Source organism: Glycine soja, chromosome 2 (genome assembly GCF_004193775.1).
Source record: "Glycine soja cultivar W05 chromosome 2, ASM419377v2, whole genome shotgun sequence".
In the NCBI taxonomy this organism is placed as follows: domain Eukaryota; kingdom Viridiplantae; phylum Streptophyta; class Magnoliopsida; order Fabales; family Fabaceae; genus Glycine; species Glycine soja.
Window position 1 is genome coordinate 50,339,687 of NC_041003.1, and position 16,305 is coordinate 50,355,991.

The 16,305-nt window shown below is 34.7% G+C and overlaps 2 protein-coding genes across 3 annotated transcripts; one reads left to right on the plus strand and one right to left on the minus strand.

The window, feature by feature from the left end:
• Window positions 1-3,601: 3,601 nt before the first annotated feature.
• LOC114403730 (fimbrin-5-like) lies at window positions 3,602-9,971 on the plus strand. Its single transcript, XM_028366856.1, has 15 exons — window positions 3,602-3,779; window positions 3,946-4,081; window positions 4,178-4,348; window positions 4,631-4,869; window positions 4,960-5,131; window positions 5,241-5,279; window positions 5,422-5,490; window positions 5,608-5,724; window positions 6,084-6,295; window positions 6,618-6,776; window positions 6,911-7,110; window positions 8,182-8,339; window positions 8,620-8,716; window positions 8,882-8,973; window positions 9,333-9,971. Exons 2-15 carry the CDS (start codon window positions 3,995-3,997, stop codon window positions 9,546-9,548), a joined length of 2,028 nt encoding a protein of 675 aa, XP_028222657.1. The 5' UTR covers window positions 3,602-3,779; window positions 3,946-3,994; the 3' UTR covers window positions 9,549-9,971.
• A 2,426-nt stretch (window positions 9,972-12,397) lies between these two features.
• LOC114403735 (TBC1 domain family member 2B-like) lies at window positions 12,398-16,305 on the minus strand. 2 transcript variants are annotated; one of them, XM_028366871.1, is made up of 7 exons: window positions 15,029-16,303; window positions 14,165-14,281; window positions 13,453-13,631; window positions 13,278-13,371; window positions 13,123-13,200; window positions 12,924-13,025; window positions 12,398-12,805 (listed from the first exon to the last, which is right to left on the minus strand). In XM_028366871.1, exons 1-7 carry the CDS (start codon window positions 15,509-15,511, stop codon window positions 12,671-12,673), a joined length of 1,188 nt encoding a protein of 395 aa, XP_028222672.1. In that variant the 5' UTR covers window positions 15,512-16,303; the 3' UTR covers window positions 12,398-12,670. The 2 variants fall into 2 exon arrangements, with proteins under 2 accessions (XP_028222672.1, XP_028222681.1); XM_028366880.1 differs by lacking the exon at window positions 12,398-12,805 and having other exon boundaries at window positions 12,950-13,025; window positions 13,123-13,196; window positions 15,029-16,305.

The following is a 16,305-nucleotide window of genomic DNA, read 5'->3' on the forward strand; positions in this document are numbered from 1 at the left end:
GTCTATTCCCAAAGTTGATTTTATTCCCTAAAGGGATGTTTCCGGAAATCAAATGATAATGGGTTGGCTGATTTACAAGCTCTTTTTACGGTTGCTGAAATGGAATTAAAGATGCAGATTTTATATTGGGCCTTTTAACGTTCCAGCTCCTGAAGACCCGGTATTTTTCTTATCCCAGTGGCATGTGACAGGAGATGCGGTTTTGGAAAAAAATAATCAAGGATATATTTTTTCCAATCCAGATCTTGTAACTATAATTAACATGTTTTTTTTTTGGTCCTTGACAGCTTTTTAGGCTGCCTGGTGAATTCATAATTCAAACTCTAATTAATATATACAAAAAGCTTTTTGGTCCTTGTAAGTAAAACTCGCACGGTGTTGAAGTCTTGAAGTCCATTTCCAATGCAACCTTGCTGTATTGGATTGATAGTTCCTTGACGAAAAAGAAAGGTTGATAATTATGAGATGCTAAAGTAATTTTTGGCCAAAAAATCTTTGCAATGTCGTTTTCAAAATAACTACAAAGATAATTGAAAATTGGGTTAAGTATGAGCTAGGCGACTTTGTTTCACCTAATCAGTATGCTATGCGTTGGCTTTTTTGAAGGATACGCTTCTGGAGATGGAATTTAATCTATCTTTTTGGTGACTTAATTAATTTTGAAGCGTATATTCCATTGCTCCTTACCTCTTAGAGGGTGTGGAGGGTCTTGCTTGCCCACTGCATCAAATGAGGCATTAATAAATAATAATATTAAGGGGTTATTATGGTATGGATGCCTATAAAATTAGCCAAAGATGGTCTTCCAGTCTCCTCCCATCTTTTCTTTGCTTGCTAATGCTCACTGTTTGATTCATTATCAGTCAAATGCAATTTGGGTTTGGACTTTGGACCTTTACTGTTGCCAGTTGAACTCCAGGCCAGAAGCCGAGTAAAGTAAAAAATAAGACTATTTCAGAAGTATTTGCTTAAGAGGGATCCAACTGAGGGAAAATCAAATTTATTTAAAATGCAAGTGACTGTGCTTATGATTTTCACAAAATACACTCTTAAAAAGTCCTAATTACAGGCTCATTAAACCTGTCAGTCTCATTACAGGTTCAAAGTGGCAAAACCTGTGAGATACATAGAGGTCCCACCGAAAAACCAAAAGTCTTAATTATTGTGGTTACCAAATAAAATAAAATAAAGAACAACTCCTTGTTTGATTAGTTTGTAAAGGGAAAGTTAAAAAAAAAAAAGTTAACATGATGCCCTTAATATCATGAATAGGGTTTCAAAGATTAACATTGTGTTTGTTTCCAACAATGGAAATCATATTGAGAGGATAGAAATGAGTGTTATTGGTTTGATAGGGACAATAAAGGCAAGAAATATGTTTAAAAATGGTGGAATGTTGTATTATTTTTACTCAACTTTTTATTTTTTTCGTCTTTATTTCTCTTGAATCAAATAACTTTATTTATCATTTTATTTCTCACTTGCTTTTATTTTTCTTTTTTTCATCTACACTATTTTCCTCCTCTCAACCAAACACAACCTAAAACATGAACGGCTTTTTTTTCATATATTTTAAATTTGTTAAGCCTGCTTTCTTATTGTTGGGACTTATTTTACCTGTTATGGTTTGCTTTTGTTTAGTTAATAAGTCGCTATTTGATTTGTTAGGAATCATTTTTATCAATATAATTAATGAATTTATGTGCATGATTTTGAAGGAAAATAATAAGAGAAAAATGAAAAATAAATATTGAAATCTTATAAAAATAGTAGAATTTGAGTTTGCCCCTAAATCTTTGTAAATATTGAGTTTTAAGTAGTTTTTTTAACTTTTGTATAAAAATATCAATACATTGTCTTTTGTTTTGGAATGAAGAATTTCTAATCATATGTTTTCAACTTTAATCATCTAAGAAAACAAATTTTTGGTGTTTAAAAATGCTGAAACTATGCAGTGCTCTAACATCACTAGTATCCCAAATGCGAGTTAACATCCTATCCTAGACGCTTGACCAACTCGTTGAACTCTTATTGCAAAAAAATGTTGAACATTGATAGCGTTCCAGGGTCTCTGATGAGAGAAACACTAGACTACTAACAAAATCACAGCGTTCTTGCATCTTGGATGCTAGGCTTGCGTAGAAGGGACTAAATATGTTACTAGAGAAAAAAATACTAAGAAAATTATTTAGAGACTAAAAACAAAAGGTTTAAAAAGCTTAAGAACCAAAAAGATATTAATCCCTACTTTGTAATTGAACTGTTATTCATTTAAAGAAAGTTTTATTCATGAGATTGAGTAATCTACTCTGTTATCGATGCTTTCTTGCAACTAACCATTGATGAGATTGATCTTAAACGTGTGGACGATGAGAAATCGTATATATGTGATTTGGAGATGCCCTTAGAATCTTAACAACTAAATATTTAATGCATAATTGTCACTTTGGAGGAACCCTTTTAACTTAAGCGCTGTACTACCTTTCATTCTTTTGCAGGAACCTACCATTTCACTCAAAATCTCGTCCATGCCAGAAGACTTATCACTTGAAATCTCAAATCTTAGTCCACCCAATTCAAAATCCCATCTTAGCTGCTAACATTCTGTGGCCATCCCAAACATCCAATCCATCTTATATGTGGTATTAGACAAATTAATAGTAAAGAAGTTAAATACTAATACAACTTTGTGCGAAAAACTTAACATTTGAAAAGAATAGGTGTTTTTAATGTCAGTTAGATAGATATTAGAGTAAATGTCAAAGCGGTTGCATGTGATAGTTAAGGGATTGGACCATACATGAATGATGAATGGAGCTAGCTCTCACGAGGTCGGCTATAGTTCATTTAGCAAAGATATTCACAAGTTCGCCTTTCTTTTTATGATGCACGCCGTTCTATTTGTGTACAATTTTAATTTTTCAACTATCTTCATTGCCTAAGTAAAGCATGCTCCATATTCAACATGACATTTAAAATAATAAAGTTTTCGAATTGATGGTTCAAGATTATATTTAGTTAATAGCGCATGCATACTAACTTATAATTTAATGTGACATTGTCTTGCAAATCTTTCCTATAAAAAATAAATATATTTAATATCTTGAATACTTAGAAAGTATTCAATAATTTGTTTGCCTAATAAATAAGATTAATAGGTTTTTTTTAGAAAAGAAATTAAGATTAATTTTTTCTTTAACTTTTGTATTTGGTTTGATTGCGATGAAAAATAACTTCTTTTTATTGTTTTTGGCTAAGCAAATATCTTCATCTTAGAAATAAACGTACGGAAATGTTAGGTGTGGATTTATATAAAGGAAAGCGGAAATAAATGTTGTTACTGAGTTCCGATTTTAAAAAGAAAAAAAAAACAAAAGAACACGAGATTAAGAACATTGCATATATATAATTTTATATAACAAGGAAAAAATTGTAGACGGTGATGAGAGTTTTTTGGGTTTGTGAAAAAGCAACAAAATAGATAAAAACAATAAGAAGGAAAGAGGAGTGTGGGGATTGTGAATTGACGCCAGATGTCAATTAGCAATTTGGCAATAGCAAAGTAGAGAGTGAAAGAAAAGCATTGCATTTGGTACCGTTTGATAATTGATAGTATTCGCGTTGCATTCCCTTTGTCTTCGCGGGTCCTTTCGTTTTTTTCTCCCCACCGCATTTCCTCTTTCTCACAATCAAACAACACACAAACCTCTCTCTCTCTCTCTCTCCCTAATACGATGACGAAGCCTTTCCATCTCGCTCTCCTTCTCTGACTTTCTCAGGTACGTTTTCTCAATTCTCCTTTCCCAATCTCTTCCTGCCTGCCTTGTCGCAATCTACTGTTGGATCTTTGTAATTTAAATATTCTCGCACCGTTGATTTTCATTTCAATACAAATGTGTTATCTCTATTTGCTTATAAACATTTCATTTTTGTGTGTTGGCTCAGTGTTGTTCCGAGTGTTTGTTGTTTTTCTCCAACCGAGTCGTAGTCGAATATGTCTAGTTTCGTGGGTGTCCTTGTTTCTGATCAATGGCTTCAGAGCCAGTTCACTCAAGTCGAACTTCGAACCCTCAAATCCAAGGTATGTTTCTTTCTTCCCCTCTTCTTATGTTTTTCCTTGACACCACAATTTCGGACTCATAACACGCATTGTGTTTGTTTCTTACGTTCTTTCTAGTATGTGTCGGAAAGGACTCAATCGGGACGTGTTACTGTCGGAAATTTGCCACCCATTTTTAAGAAATTGAAGGCTTTCTCTGAACTGTTCACCGAGGATGAGATTAAGGATGCCTTGGCTGAGTCATATCAGAACATGGATGAAGAGATTGATTTTGAGTCCTTCCTAAGGGTGAGTTTTTGTTTTAAGGTTTCTCAATTCTGCTCCCATTTGTTCATGTGTAATGTGTTTCTTAATTTAACTTTTACTATATGTTGTTAGAATGGTCTGTTTATTGCTTTCCCAATGAAATTGTTGGAAAATATACACTAGAATGTCATTTGATGTTCAAATTGCCTCAACTCTTCACGTGTATATGCACCTTACATGAAACCACAATTTGTGAGTAATTTTGTAGGTATTAATTATATTTATATTGGACCTAGCAACTTATTCGGTGACATTGAATGGCAGGCACATTTAAATCTGCAATCCCGAGCAATAGCTAAAGATGGTGGTTCAAAAAGTTCTTCTTCATTTCTGAAGGCAGCTACAACAACTGTTCATCATGCAATTAATGAATCTGAGAAAGCTTCTTATGTTGCACATATTAATAACTACTTGGCTGAAGATAAATTCATGAGTCAGTTTCTTCCAATTGATCCATCTACAAATGCGTTGTTTGATCTTGCAAAAGATGGAGTCCTTCTTTGGTAGATTTTCAGGACTCAATGTTAGCTCAATTAAAAAAAATGTCCCCCCTTTTTTCTCCCTGACTTTGCTGTTTATTTTTTTTGCTGCAGCAAGCTTATTAATATTGCTGTTCCTGGGACCATAGATGAGCGAGCTATCAACACAAAACGGGTTCTTAATCCATGGGAAAGGAATGAGAACCATACCCTTGGCCTCAATTCGGCCAAGGCTATTGGGTGCACGGTGGTTAATATTGGTACACAGGATTTAATTGAAGGAAGAGTAGGTTCAATCTTTGTTTTGTCCCTCTCTTCATGTTTCCAGTTTCCTTTTTTTTTATTTGACCGACTTTAACTCATTTTTGAAAATTTTCCTGTATGGTTATTTGTAGCCCCATCTGGTACTTGGTTTGATTTCGCAAGTAATCAAGGTAAACTACTGAAACTCCCACCCTTTTCCTTGCTTAATATGGAACTCAGATGAGGAGGTTGAGACCATTTTCATTGGTAAGACATGTAAACTTATGCTGTCTTTTTTGTTTGTTTGACTTTTCATTATGGTGGCAACATTAGATTCAATTGTTAGCTGATCTCAATCTGAAGAAAACTCCTCAACTTGTGGAATTAGTGGAAGATGACAAGGTGATATTGGATAATATTTCTTTTATTTGTAATTTACAAGTACAATGGTTTTCTTTCCTTTACATATTTCAGAAATGTGATTGAAATAAACCTGTGTTATCTTTAACATGCTGGCAGGATGTGGAGGAGCTTATCAGTTTAGCTCCTGATAAGCTCTTGTTGAAATGGATGAATTTCCACTTGAAGAAAGCTGGATATGAGAAACAAGTTACAAACTTCTCTTCTGACCTAAAGGTGAGGGAAATTCTTACTAACTTTCTATGCTGACTTACTCTAATAGAAATATTTCTGGACGTGAATGAAATATGATCCAGTATTTCTTATAAACAACCTTTTATTATACCCACCACTGCCTCCATTTTTGTGCCTTTTAAATCAGTGTAACAAAACTGTGGACCTTCTTGTTATACTCTGTTGGCCTTGACAACCATCTACAAGTTTTCAAGGAAAAGATTCACTATATTGCCCTATCTCATGCCAATTTCTGAATCATTGTGTGGCTATTTTTTATGTGCATGATGTTTGCATAAAGAGATATAATATGATTCTAAGCTGCATGAGTCTATTATGTCTACAATATCTTCTTTTTGCAGGATGGAGAGGCTTATGCTTACTTGCTTAATGCTCTTGCCCCAGAAGTGGCAGGCCCATCTGCCCTAAACACAAGTGATCCAACAGAAAGGGCAAACATGGTTCTTGAGCAGGCAGAGAGATTAGATTGCAAGAGATACCTCACTCCAAAGGACATAGTGGAGGGGTCACCTAATCTCAATCTTGCATTTGTTGCTCAAATTTTCCAGCATAGGTATTGTTCGTTTTAAGAGGTTGCAAATGTGCTAATGATTTCATTATAAATTATGCTGTTTTCTGCCCTTCTATGAATGGGGATGGGTGTGGCTCCTATATCATATAACATTGTCACTAAAGGTTATGTATTTTATCTGTTATGATTATCCTTAAATAGGGCTCTGAGTAATAACTAATAAGTGATGGATCTCGCTAGTTGATTCATTTGTTAGGGACAAGTAATTGGGTTAGTGAAAAGTACAGGATGGATCTTGAACTGATTTAGATTGTGAGTTTCATTTATATAAATCCAATAATCTCTGTTACTTGTACTTTTGTAGGAATGGCCTTACAACAGTTGACAGCCAGAAAATGTCCTTTGCTGAGATGATGACTGATGATGCAGAGACATCTCGGGAAGAACGATGCTTTAGACTATGGATTAACAGTCTTGGAATTTCCACTTATGTCAATAATGTTTTTGAGGATGTCAGAAATGGGTAAGTTTTCCACTGTTCAGTTGGCTCATCATCTGCGTCTTCCATTTTCTTATCATTTTGTTTTTAACTTGTCTTTAAAAAATTTCCTTGATCTTAACTACTGGTTATGATGGTCCTTATTTCCTTTACTACAGATGGGTTCTATTAGAAGTTCTTGACAAGGTTTCAGCTGGATCTGTCAATTGGAAGCTGGCCACAAAGCCTCCTATAAAGATGCCGTTTCGGAAAGTTGAGAACTGCAACCAAGTCATAAAGATTGGGAAGGAACTAAACTTTTCATTAGTGAATGTTGCTGGTAATGATATTGTACAAGGGAATAAGAAGCTCTTATTGGGTGAGTTTCATTTTTTCCCTGCTTTGTAATGATTTGTTATTTCTAGAGAATTTCTTATGATTGTATGGTTGGTTCCCTCTCTTTTAGCATCTGCTTGAATTCTGTTTTGTCCTCATTGCATTGGATATTTTGATGGGTCAACGCATTATTTTATGCTTTTACTCTATAGTTAAATCTGCCCACTGAAGATAATCAATAGCCAAGATATGTCCTTGTGATTTATTACCGAGGAATATCAGAATATTCTGTGTGGTGCATATTCATGTTATACAAATCAAGATATATAATTGTGCGGTACAAAACATAAAGCTCTAACCCTTATTGTGCCACGCCTCCCCATCCCCCCTTTTTCCCCTTCTCATTGTGAACTTTGAACAAATCACTCACTTGTCAGTGTACAAAAAACAGTCCTCTTATCGAAATCTTCTCAACAATGGCCTCCATTTTTGGTTGTATGGAATGCAGTTCCAACCTAAGTCTTAACTCCACCTATCCTTATCCACCAAACTTCTACTTCGAGGTCAGCAAAACAATGTTTCCATTTCCTTTTCTGTGGTGGACGCCACCAAGTTTAAGTTCAAAAAGGAAGACAAGATCTGAACTTTCTTCTTCAAGACTGTCTCTCCTTTCCCATCCCCACCCCACTAGGAAGACTGATTATTCTATCAGATTGATACGATTAAACATTTATTTCTGATCCGATCCTTTAATGAACGAAATAGTTAAAAAAATCTGGAAGATGAACAGTGTAAAATGTGGAAGATGGGCAGTGATGATGTGGCAGCACAATGGATATTGGATAAAATAAAGCCATGTGGAAATTATGGCATGGCTCTCTGTTAGCCACATCATCTCTTAATAGGATTGATTCACTTAAGTTGGGGACTAAAACTAAACACACTGGAATAATGACAGACCAAAATGATAGAAAAAAAATTATGACTAAAAGAAAAAACATATATTATTGGATATTTCTTTTATATTGTAACATTTTCATTTGTCATTGTTTTGTTAAAAATCTGCCCCATTATATGTAGGGAATATTCACCTCCATTTTTTCTCTGTCCCCAGCATTCCTGTGGCAGCTGATGAGGTTTACTATGCTTCAACTTCTGAGAAATTTGAGATCACACTCACAAGGTAAAGAGATTACTGATGCTGATATTCTAAACTGGGCAAACAATAAGGTGAAAAGAGCAGGAAGAACTTCTCAAATGGATAGTTTCAAGGTATAAAACCATCTATTGAGAGTTATGTATGTGTGTGTGCGTGCGCGCACTTATATAGTTCTTGCTACTCTTAATTTTACATTCATCTATAACAATTATCAGTCTTAAATATTTTTGCTGCTCATATTGGGAGAAAAATTACAGGCATATGTTATCAATAGTACTAAAAGTAATTTTATTAAGGCTTTTGATGAAGAAAAGGACTGTTCAGTGTGCATGATGGTTGCTTTGATGTTGGACTACAACTCATTGTTGATATTTTTGTATTGTGCTTCATCAGGATAAGAATCTTTCCAGTGGCATTTTCTTCCTTGAGCTTTTGAGTGCAGTGGAGCCAAGGGTTGTCAACTGGAGTCTTGTTACTAAAGGAGAGACTGGTATGTCAACTTTGTCATGCTATTGAGAAATTGTGCTGGCTAAAATGCAGCTCTTTAATTTCTCATTAAGCATTATATTTGACTATTGGCATTAATATGATGAGAATATGTTATCTTATGAGCAACGATTGAAATGGTCAAATTATTCTGTTATATGAATTACAGGTGAAGATAAGAAGTTGAATGCAACATATATAATCAGTGTCGCCCGAAAACTTGGGTGTTCCATTTTCCTGTTACCTGAGGACATAATAGAGGTACATTTGTCGATGTTAAACATAATTTTGATGATAATTATGCCAATTGTCTATGAAAAGGGGTGTATGGACTTAATTGGTTGCAGTTTGTTGCCAATGAATATGCTTTTATATGACTAGAAATAGATGATGTTTCTGAAATCTTAAAATTGGAACGGTACGTTTCAACAATTGATCTGGTGGATATAATGGAGAGCTTGTCATTTATTCAACGTAAATAACGTACATGGAGCAGCATTTTTCTTCTAGTCCTAAATGTATTTGTTCATTGAGCTTCCTGCCCACATACTTCACTAATCCTGCATTTATTTGGCTGAGAAATTTTGTGACTCTAGCTTATTTTGCATTTAACATGACAGGTCAACCAGAAGATGATTCTCATTTTAGCTGCTAGTATAATGTATTGGAGCCTCAAGAAACCTGAAGAAAACATCACCCCTGAAGCATCGCCTAAAGCTTCAGTAGATGGTGAAAGCGAAACAGATTTAGTTGATGAGGTATCCCATTTAGCCATTGACGAGGTATCCAATTTAGCCATTGATGAGACAACTTCGGAGAATGCTAGCTCTTCTTAAGTTAGTAAAGGTTGAAGTAAACCATACCCAATGGAGAATGAGTGGGAAAAAACACATTTTTGTTTATAGGGAAAAAGGAAGATGCCAACCTCTTGGTTCCCAGCTTGAAAGAAAGCTTATTGTTATGAGAAACTGCAGATAATAGAAGGATCTTGTAAATTCTTCTTTAGAATTTTTTTGTACTTAGGCATATTCTTTGATGAAAATTGCATGCGAGGTTTCCCGATAATAATATGGGAGGAAGGCATCGTTTTATTTTCCGGCTAATTGTTAAGATTATTCTTAATGCGTGCATACAGATACGGGTTGAAGTGGATGAACGGAACCAGTGATGATTATCCACTTCATTTAAGTGGTTTTTCTATTTCAAGTCTTGGATTCAAATATATTTATACAGGTAGTTGATGCTATGGCAATTGGAGATTATGCATGCCAACTTTTTTCTGTTTTGCTCGAAATGCGGATTTATTCTTGGTTTCTTTTCTTAACTTGGTTGTCAATATAGCCAGCAGAATTGTAGAATTATACATCCACCAACGCAACAACAATAACAAAGCATTTTCTTACTTGTTGGAGTTAACTCTGTACGTAATGTTTTTGTTAATAATGTTTATAAACAAATTATTGACCACATTTCTTAATTGTTTTTTTTATCATTTTTCTAGATCTTATCTCTAGTGATTCGACTATCCTTCATTTGTTTTACTTTCCTCATTAGAACTTTTACAAGTCTTATTCACACATTCAAATAATTAAGGCAGGTTTCTACTGTTTTTTATGTTATAAGTGCTATCCCGACGTTTTATTGCCTAAAATTCACCTGTATAGTAAAATTTCTTTCGGGTAATACCTTTTAATTAAAGATAACATCTCAAGTCCTTCTTCATTCCATCCATTACACTTAAATCATTTGATTGACATCTCTTATCTTTTATATAACATGTTTGAATATCGTTAAAATCATAAGCTTTTTCCAAAGCAATAATGTGTTGCTTCACATTCACCAAATCAAAATTGATTTTGACTCATCTTACCACCATCAAAAACATGCTATTGGTCATTCTATATGATGAACCGTGACTTTTAACATTGATGAAAAATGTTTTGGCACATGTCAAACAAGTATCAAATAAGTGTTGGTATAAAAAAAATGTGTCTGACATTATAATACTTCAGCCAAAAGAGGTGTACTTGCTTCATATATCAGTAATTATAAGTACACAAACATTCTACCCTTTTGTTGATCTTTGCAACTTTCATCGTCCGTCATTATTGAGCAGAAGTACTGAACCGATGTTGATGGCTGAACCAAACACATCAACATACATATTCACATTTCAAGAACTGATAACAAAATCATTGTAAACTCGCATAGAAACAAAAAATGAACAAATTAACACACACACACACACATATATATATATAGTCAAACTGTACTCAGAAATTAATGTCTTCAACTCTTCATCTAAACTCATCCCGTATCATTGTAATCAACCTTGTCGTTAGATGAAAAGTAGTAATCGAGTCCACTATATGATTTATGATTTATTATTATTATTATTATTATTTGGATCATGCTAGTGAATATTTTAAATATATTAGCTAAGAAATTAATAAATAAAAAGATTTTATTAGAAATCATAATATTAATATGTCAGAAATATTAAATATTATACTTTTTTAATATATTCAATTTTAATTCTTTAACCAGGGCATTCTTGAAGTAGGTTTTTTGGTTGTTGAAACTTGAAATACTGGTTAGCATAGCTTGTTAGGATATTAAGACAAGAATATAAAAAATCATAGCATGTATTGTTCAATATGCCTGAGTTTCCTTAATGTTGGGTTTTGCTATGCCTCTTGAATTCCTCATGTTTCGATATTAAAAAGAAAAGAAATATATGCTATTGAAATTACGCTGGTTGGTTCTATATGTTTTTGTTGCTTGCTAATTTATTCCTCCTTTGAATCATTGTGTAATTGAGATGCTGAAATGAATCGGTTCAATGTGAGTGAGGAATTGGTGAACTTGAAAAGAAAAAAATAAATGGGAATGGGATCTATTAGTTCGATGTTAGTGAGAAACTTGTGAATTTAAAAAAATTCTTTATAGAGTCACAAGAAAGATGAATTGCATTGGTTCTGGATTTGATTTTGCATTAATTCTATTAGTGTTTATTTGGATTGTTGGAAGTTGAAATTGGAAAAATTGGTTTGAACTTGTTGTTGTTATTGCTGTATTTTTTTGGGATCCTTACAAGGAAGACAAAGGTATTTTGGACAGAAAAAAAAGAGAGAGAAAGTACATGTCTAATAAGAATATAACTGAGAGGGTATCTCATATTCTCCTATCTAATAAAGTCAGCGGAAATTAGTTATTCCGCCTCACCGCTTACAACTCATGAACCCATCAATCCCAACATTTTCAATTTCCTTCCATCTCTAATTTTTCAATGAAAACCATAGCTCAACCATACACCACGTGATCGCATTTATTCATTCATACTCACCGTAATAACCAATACGTCATTTTGATATTTCATTACTTTCCTATTCAGCGTTGGTAAAGCAATAGCGATTTGATATTTGTTATGAGCTTCTTCTTGTCATTGAACTTCCTGTGTAAGAAAATGCATTTAAGTTGATGTTGCCCTTAAGTGGCGACTTGCAACCAAGCAATATTAAGTCCATTATCCATTAGTTGATGTTTCGAAATTTTACCAGCACATGACATTCTTGATTTTATCTAAACAAAATATTTTTAAAATTATGTAACATTAATTGTGCCAGAACTTAAAAAAATCTGTCCAAATTGAACAGGCTAAAAATGAGTTGGGCATTGAAGTACCACAGCAGTGAAATTTGATGTTGATACACATTATAACATTAATTAATAGTTTATGATGTGTCCATATCCACATTTACACTTTATGACCTACAAACAAACATCCTGAAAATGAACAGGGCTTGTGTTGTGGCATGCCCCGAGGGAGAGAAGAATTTAAGGTAATGCATAATTCTGCATTCTGCTCGAGGCAGTGGAGGACGACATTTAGACTTTGGAAGCAACGTGCGTACCCAAAAAAAAAACAAAAAAAAACCAAAAGACAAAAAAGCAAATGCTATTTGTCCTCCATTCTAAGGGAATTTAGCCTTCTGATCCTCTGATCAAGCTCCTTCATCACTTCAGGTTCTTGCTTCTTTCTTTGCTTTGATATGGTATTTGTTGTCATGGAACCTATCTTGTCAAATGCCACCTGCAAAAACATAAGGAAAGTTTAATTCAACAAATGCATGCACCTTCAAATGGTTTTCTTCTTGTGATAACATGGAAAGGAAGGATGTTAAGATAGGAAATAGTAAAAGTTATCTTACTGTCAATAGATCGTCTGGATCAAATAGGTGATGGGTGGTCATCTGCAGAATATTGATTACTTCGCCAACATGATGGGTTAGAACTAATTCATTTTCCTTCATCTGCAATTGGGGGCGACAACTGTTGAAACATCCCTTCCAATGTGTTTTTTCTTTTATCAAAAATCAAGAAAGAACGAAAAGGCTACACTACTGGTACCTTAAAGATTGCCAAGGCCACGTTAAATATAACCTTAGCACCCTCATAGAAGATAACATCCCATACGCGAAGAGCTGTCTGATTCATGGAAGAAGTATTAGTATGTGGAACAATTTAGCATTTGAATGTATAATTTACTGCAGCACTATTCTAACCTCGGAAGGCAGGCTTTTCGAAAAGAGGCAAAGGAACCACTCCGTGGTAACAAGGGAGACATCAAATTCCAAAGCTTCCAAATGAGTCGCAATCCTGCATTTCCATTTCTACAATTTTCAGAAGATACTAAGAAACAAACATACGATACACAGTTAACACATCAAATAAATTTACCTTGGACATTTTTTAGAAAGTAAATCTTTAAACACTCTTTGTTCCACATGGCATCCCGACAAGTTGTTTGTGTAACAGTCGTTAACCAGGACGTTTTCCAACAAGACAGCAAGCATCCAAAATGCATCTTCTTCTGTCTTCATGACAAGCAACAACAATGCTGCAACATAATTTAATCCCTGGAGCAATAATATAGTAGAGTCAATATTTAAGAAAATATGTTCCCAAGTATGCATTTAATTTTTTTAATTTTCAAGTAAATCACATATTATTGTCAACTTCAATTTAACTGAAGAAACTTTGTGGCGCTATATTTTACCCGCCTTAAATTTTTAACCATCAAATATAGTGGCTGAAGTAATTGAGAAAAACAAATGTAGGTAGAACATAGAAACTAATCCACACTTTAGTCACACGATGTTGTTAACTAGTTAGAAGAGAAGGATTGAGAGGCCTGCATTTACTAATTGAAGATAGAACATCTAATTGCAGAAGAAAAAGAATAGAAGCAGAGTTGATTGAATCAAAGAGTAAGACACATAAAAAGATATTTTCTCTTCAAATACCTAATACAAAACATAGGTAGTATCCAATTTCAATTTAACAAGACATAGGTAGTATCCAATTTCAATTTAATAACAAGTCAGAACATTGTCTTTTGTATACTGAGCAGGGGGTCAATACTTCAAAAGAATGGACAGAGCAAACCCACCTGACAATACCCAACATCAGAATCACGGAAAGAATAGGCAACAAGAACACGCCTGAGAGCAGCATGTCCCTCAGGAGTGTCCAGCCATGGGTGACCAGGGAAGGTTCTGGGTAGATCCTGCAAAAATGCTTATATAATGATTAGAAGCCGAATAAATATAATGAACAAAGTAACAAGTAGACAATTTCATATTCTTCTTGAACAAAAATCAATAACCAATCACAATTTTAAGGATCACATCAAAAACCCTGATGACAAGTTCTTTTCCAAACCCATAAAGTACACATTGTTGGACAAGTAAATAAACAACAGCCACATTCCAAAATATATACAAAAGCCTACACAAACTTGATCCCCAATGTCAAACAGTACCAAATACCCACACAAATTCCTATTTCTTTCTAATTAACATTTACTCAAAGCTGCGTTTTGCCTCAACTAAATTTCGTGCACTCAAGAACATGTAAATTATTTGAATGTGATACGCCAATACGGTTCATAGATCCTATAATTGTAAGGGTTACAAACATAGGGCTAACAAATGCTTCAACTCTTAGATCAATATTAAATTTTGCTCATTGGAAGAATAAAGAAAACAAAAACCACACCCACAATCATCCATCAAAATCTGCGGCAAAATTTTGTCTGAAAATCTTTTCACAAGTCACACAATATAAAGTCTAGACAAAGTGATTCCTCCACGAAATTCATTTGAAAATGATCCACATACACACCTGCAAGCACTTGTAAAATAAAGGGTGATGCCCACAACCACAATTAATAAACTTGTAATCAAATACAAAACAAACCCAATTGTGTGATGATTATAAAAACCAAAGGGGGGGGGGGGGGGGAGTTGCTCACATGATCTATCTGCCGGGTAGCAGGGGTGACCTTCCCTTCCACTGCTTTGGTCAAATCATCATAATAACTGTCAGGCACGGTGGACTTTTTCTTGGCTGCCCCTGACAAGGAAAACCAAATCTTAGGCCTAAGAACTGGGGGTATCCCCTTCCTGATCAACTTCTTCAAAGTTATAGCATTAGCCATTGCTGAGAATTTCAATGAGGATGTGAGGGCACTGCCTTGCCCTATGGTTGTTTGCAAATACCAATTTGCCCCTTTGCTGGCCTCCAATGCCCACCAAACCCTTCCCTGTTGCCTCACTTTCTCCCTTACCTCATTCAACACATTCACATCATCCACATTCCCTTCAACTGTGAACCCATAAAGGTCTTGGAATTTCACAGTCAGATTTGCTCTCCTGGAATGGATGCTGGGCCTCAAAACTGCAACTTGGGATTGGTATTCAAAGGCAAGGTCTATTTTGCTTTTGGTTCCATACATTTTTTCTTGTGCCAGATCAAGAAAGAATGAAAGATAGCCCACAACAACAAAGGGGGTTTGGCGTGGCTTCGGTGTTCAGACTAGGTTGTCTTTTGAATTGGAAAAAGGAAGGACCTTGTCAAATAAGAAAAATTATCCACTAGTCTGAAACCGTGAAATGGTCCATTTTGTGGACCTGGGTGCTTGAGATTAGGTGAGGAGAGGCTGCAAACAAAATGGGTGAAAAAAGATTTGGTGAAACAAGGGTTGGATTCAAAACTTATAACAAAAGGGGGAATTTTTTTAAAGACACTTTCCGCATCCCCAGGAAGTTTGAGACTTTGATGTATTGAGCTAAAAATCTCTTCTGAGCCTATTGAAAACAAATAATAAATGTAAATTGTGGAAAGAAAAAAATAGGGGGGGTTGAATAGTCAGGTACAGAGAGATAAGATGAGACCCAAGAAAACAAAAGTGGGAAAGAAAATGGAAAAAAAGAAAAAACAATCAGGGAAATTACAGATCCTTTAAGATGAAATGTAAAATACAGAGAGGAATGATGAGGAAAAGTGAAGAAGTCCTGAAATGGGTAATCAGAGTGTTCTAACAAAAGAATGGACTAGAAAGATAGGGACAAGAATAAAAGCCTGAAATTTAGGGGGGAGGAAATTGCATAGAAAGAGTGTAAAAACAAAGAGAACGGAGAAATAGGGGGTGCTGCTGCTGCTGCTGCTGATCTGAGCTGGTGGGTGGCTTTCGCTCTGCTACATACGCTCGCCTGTTTATGTGGTTTTATTTTTCGGGGACTCATTCAA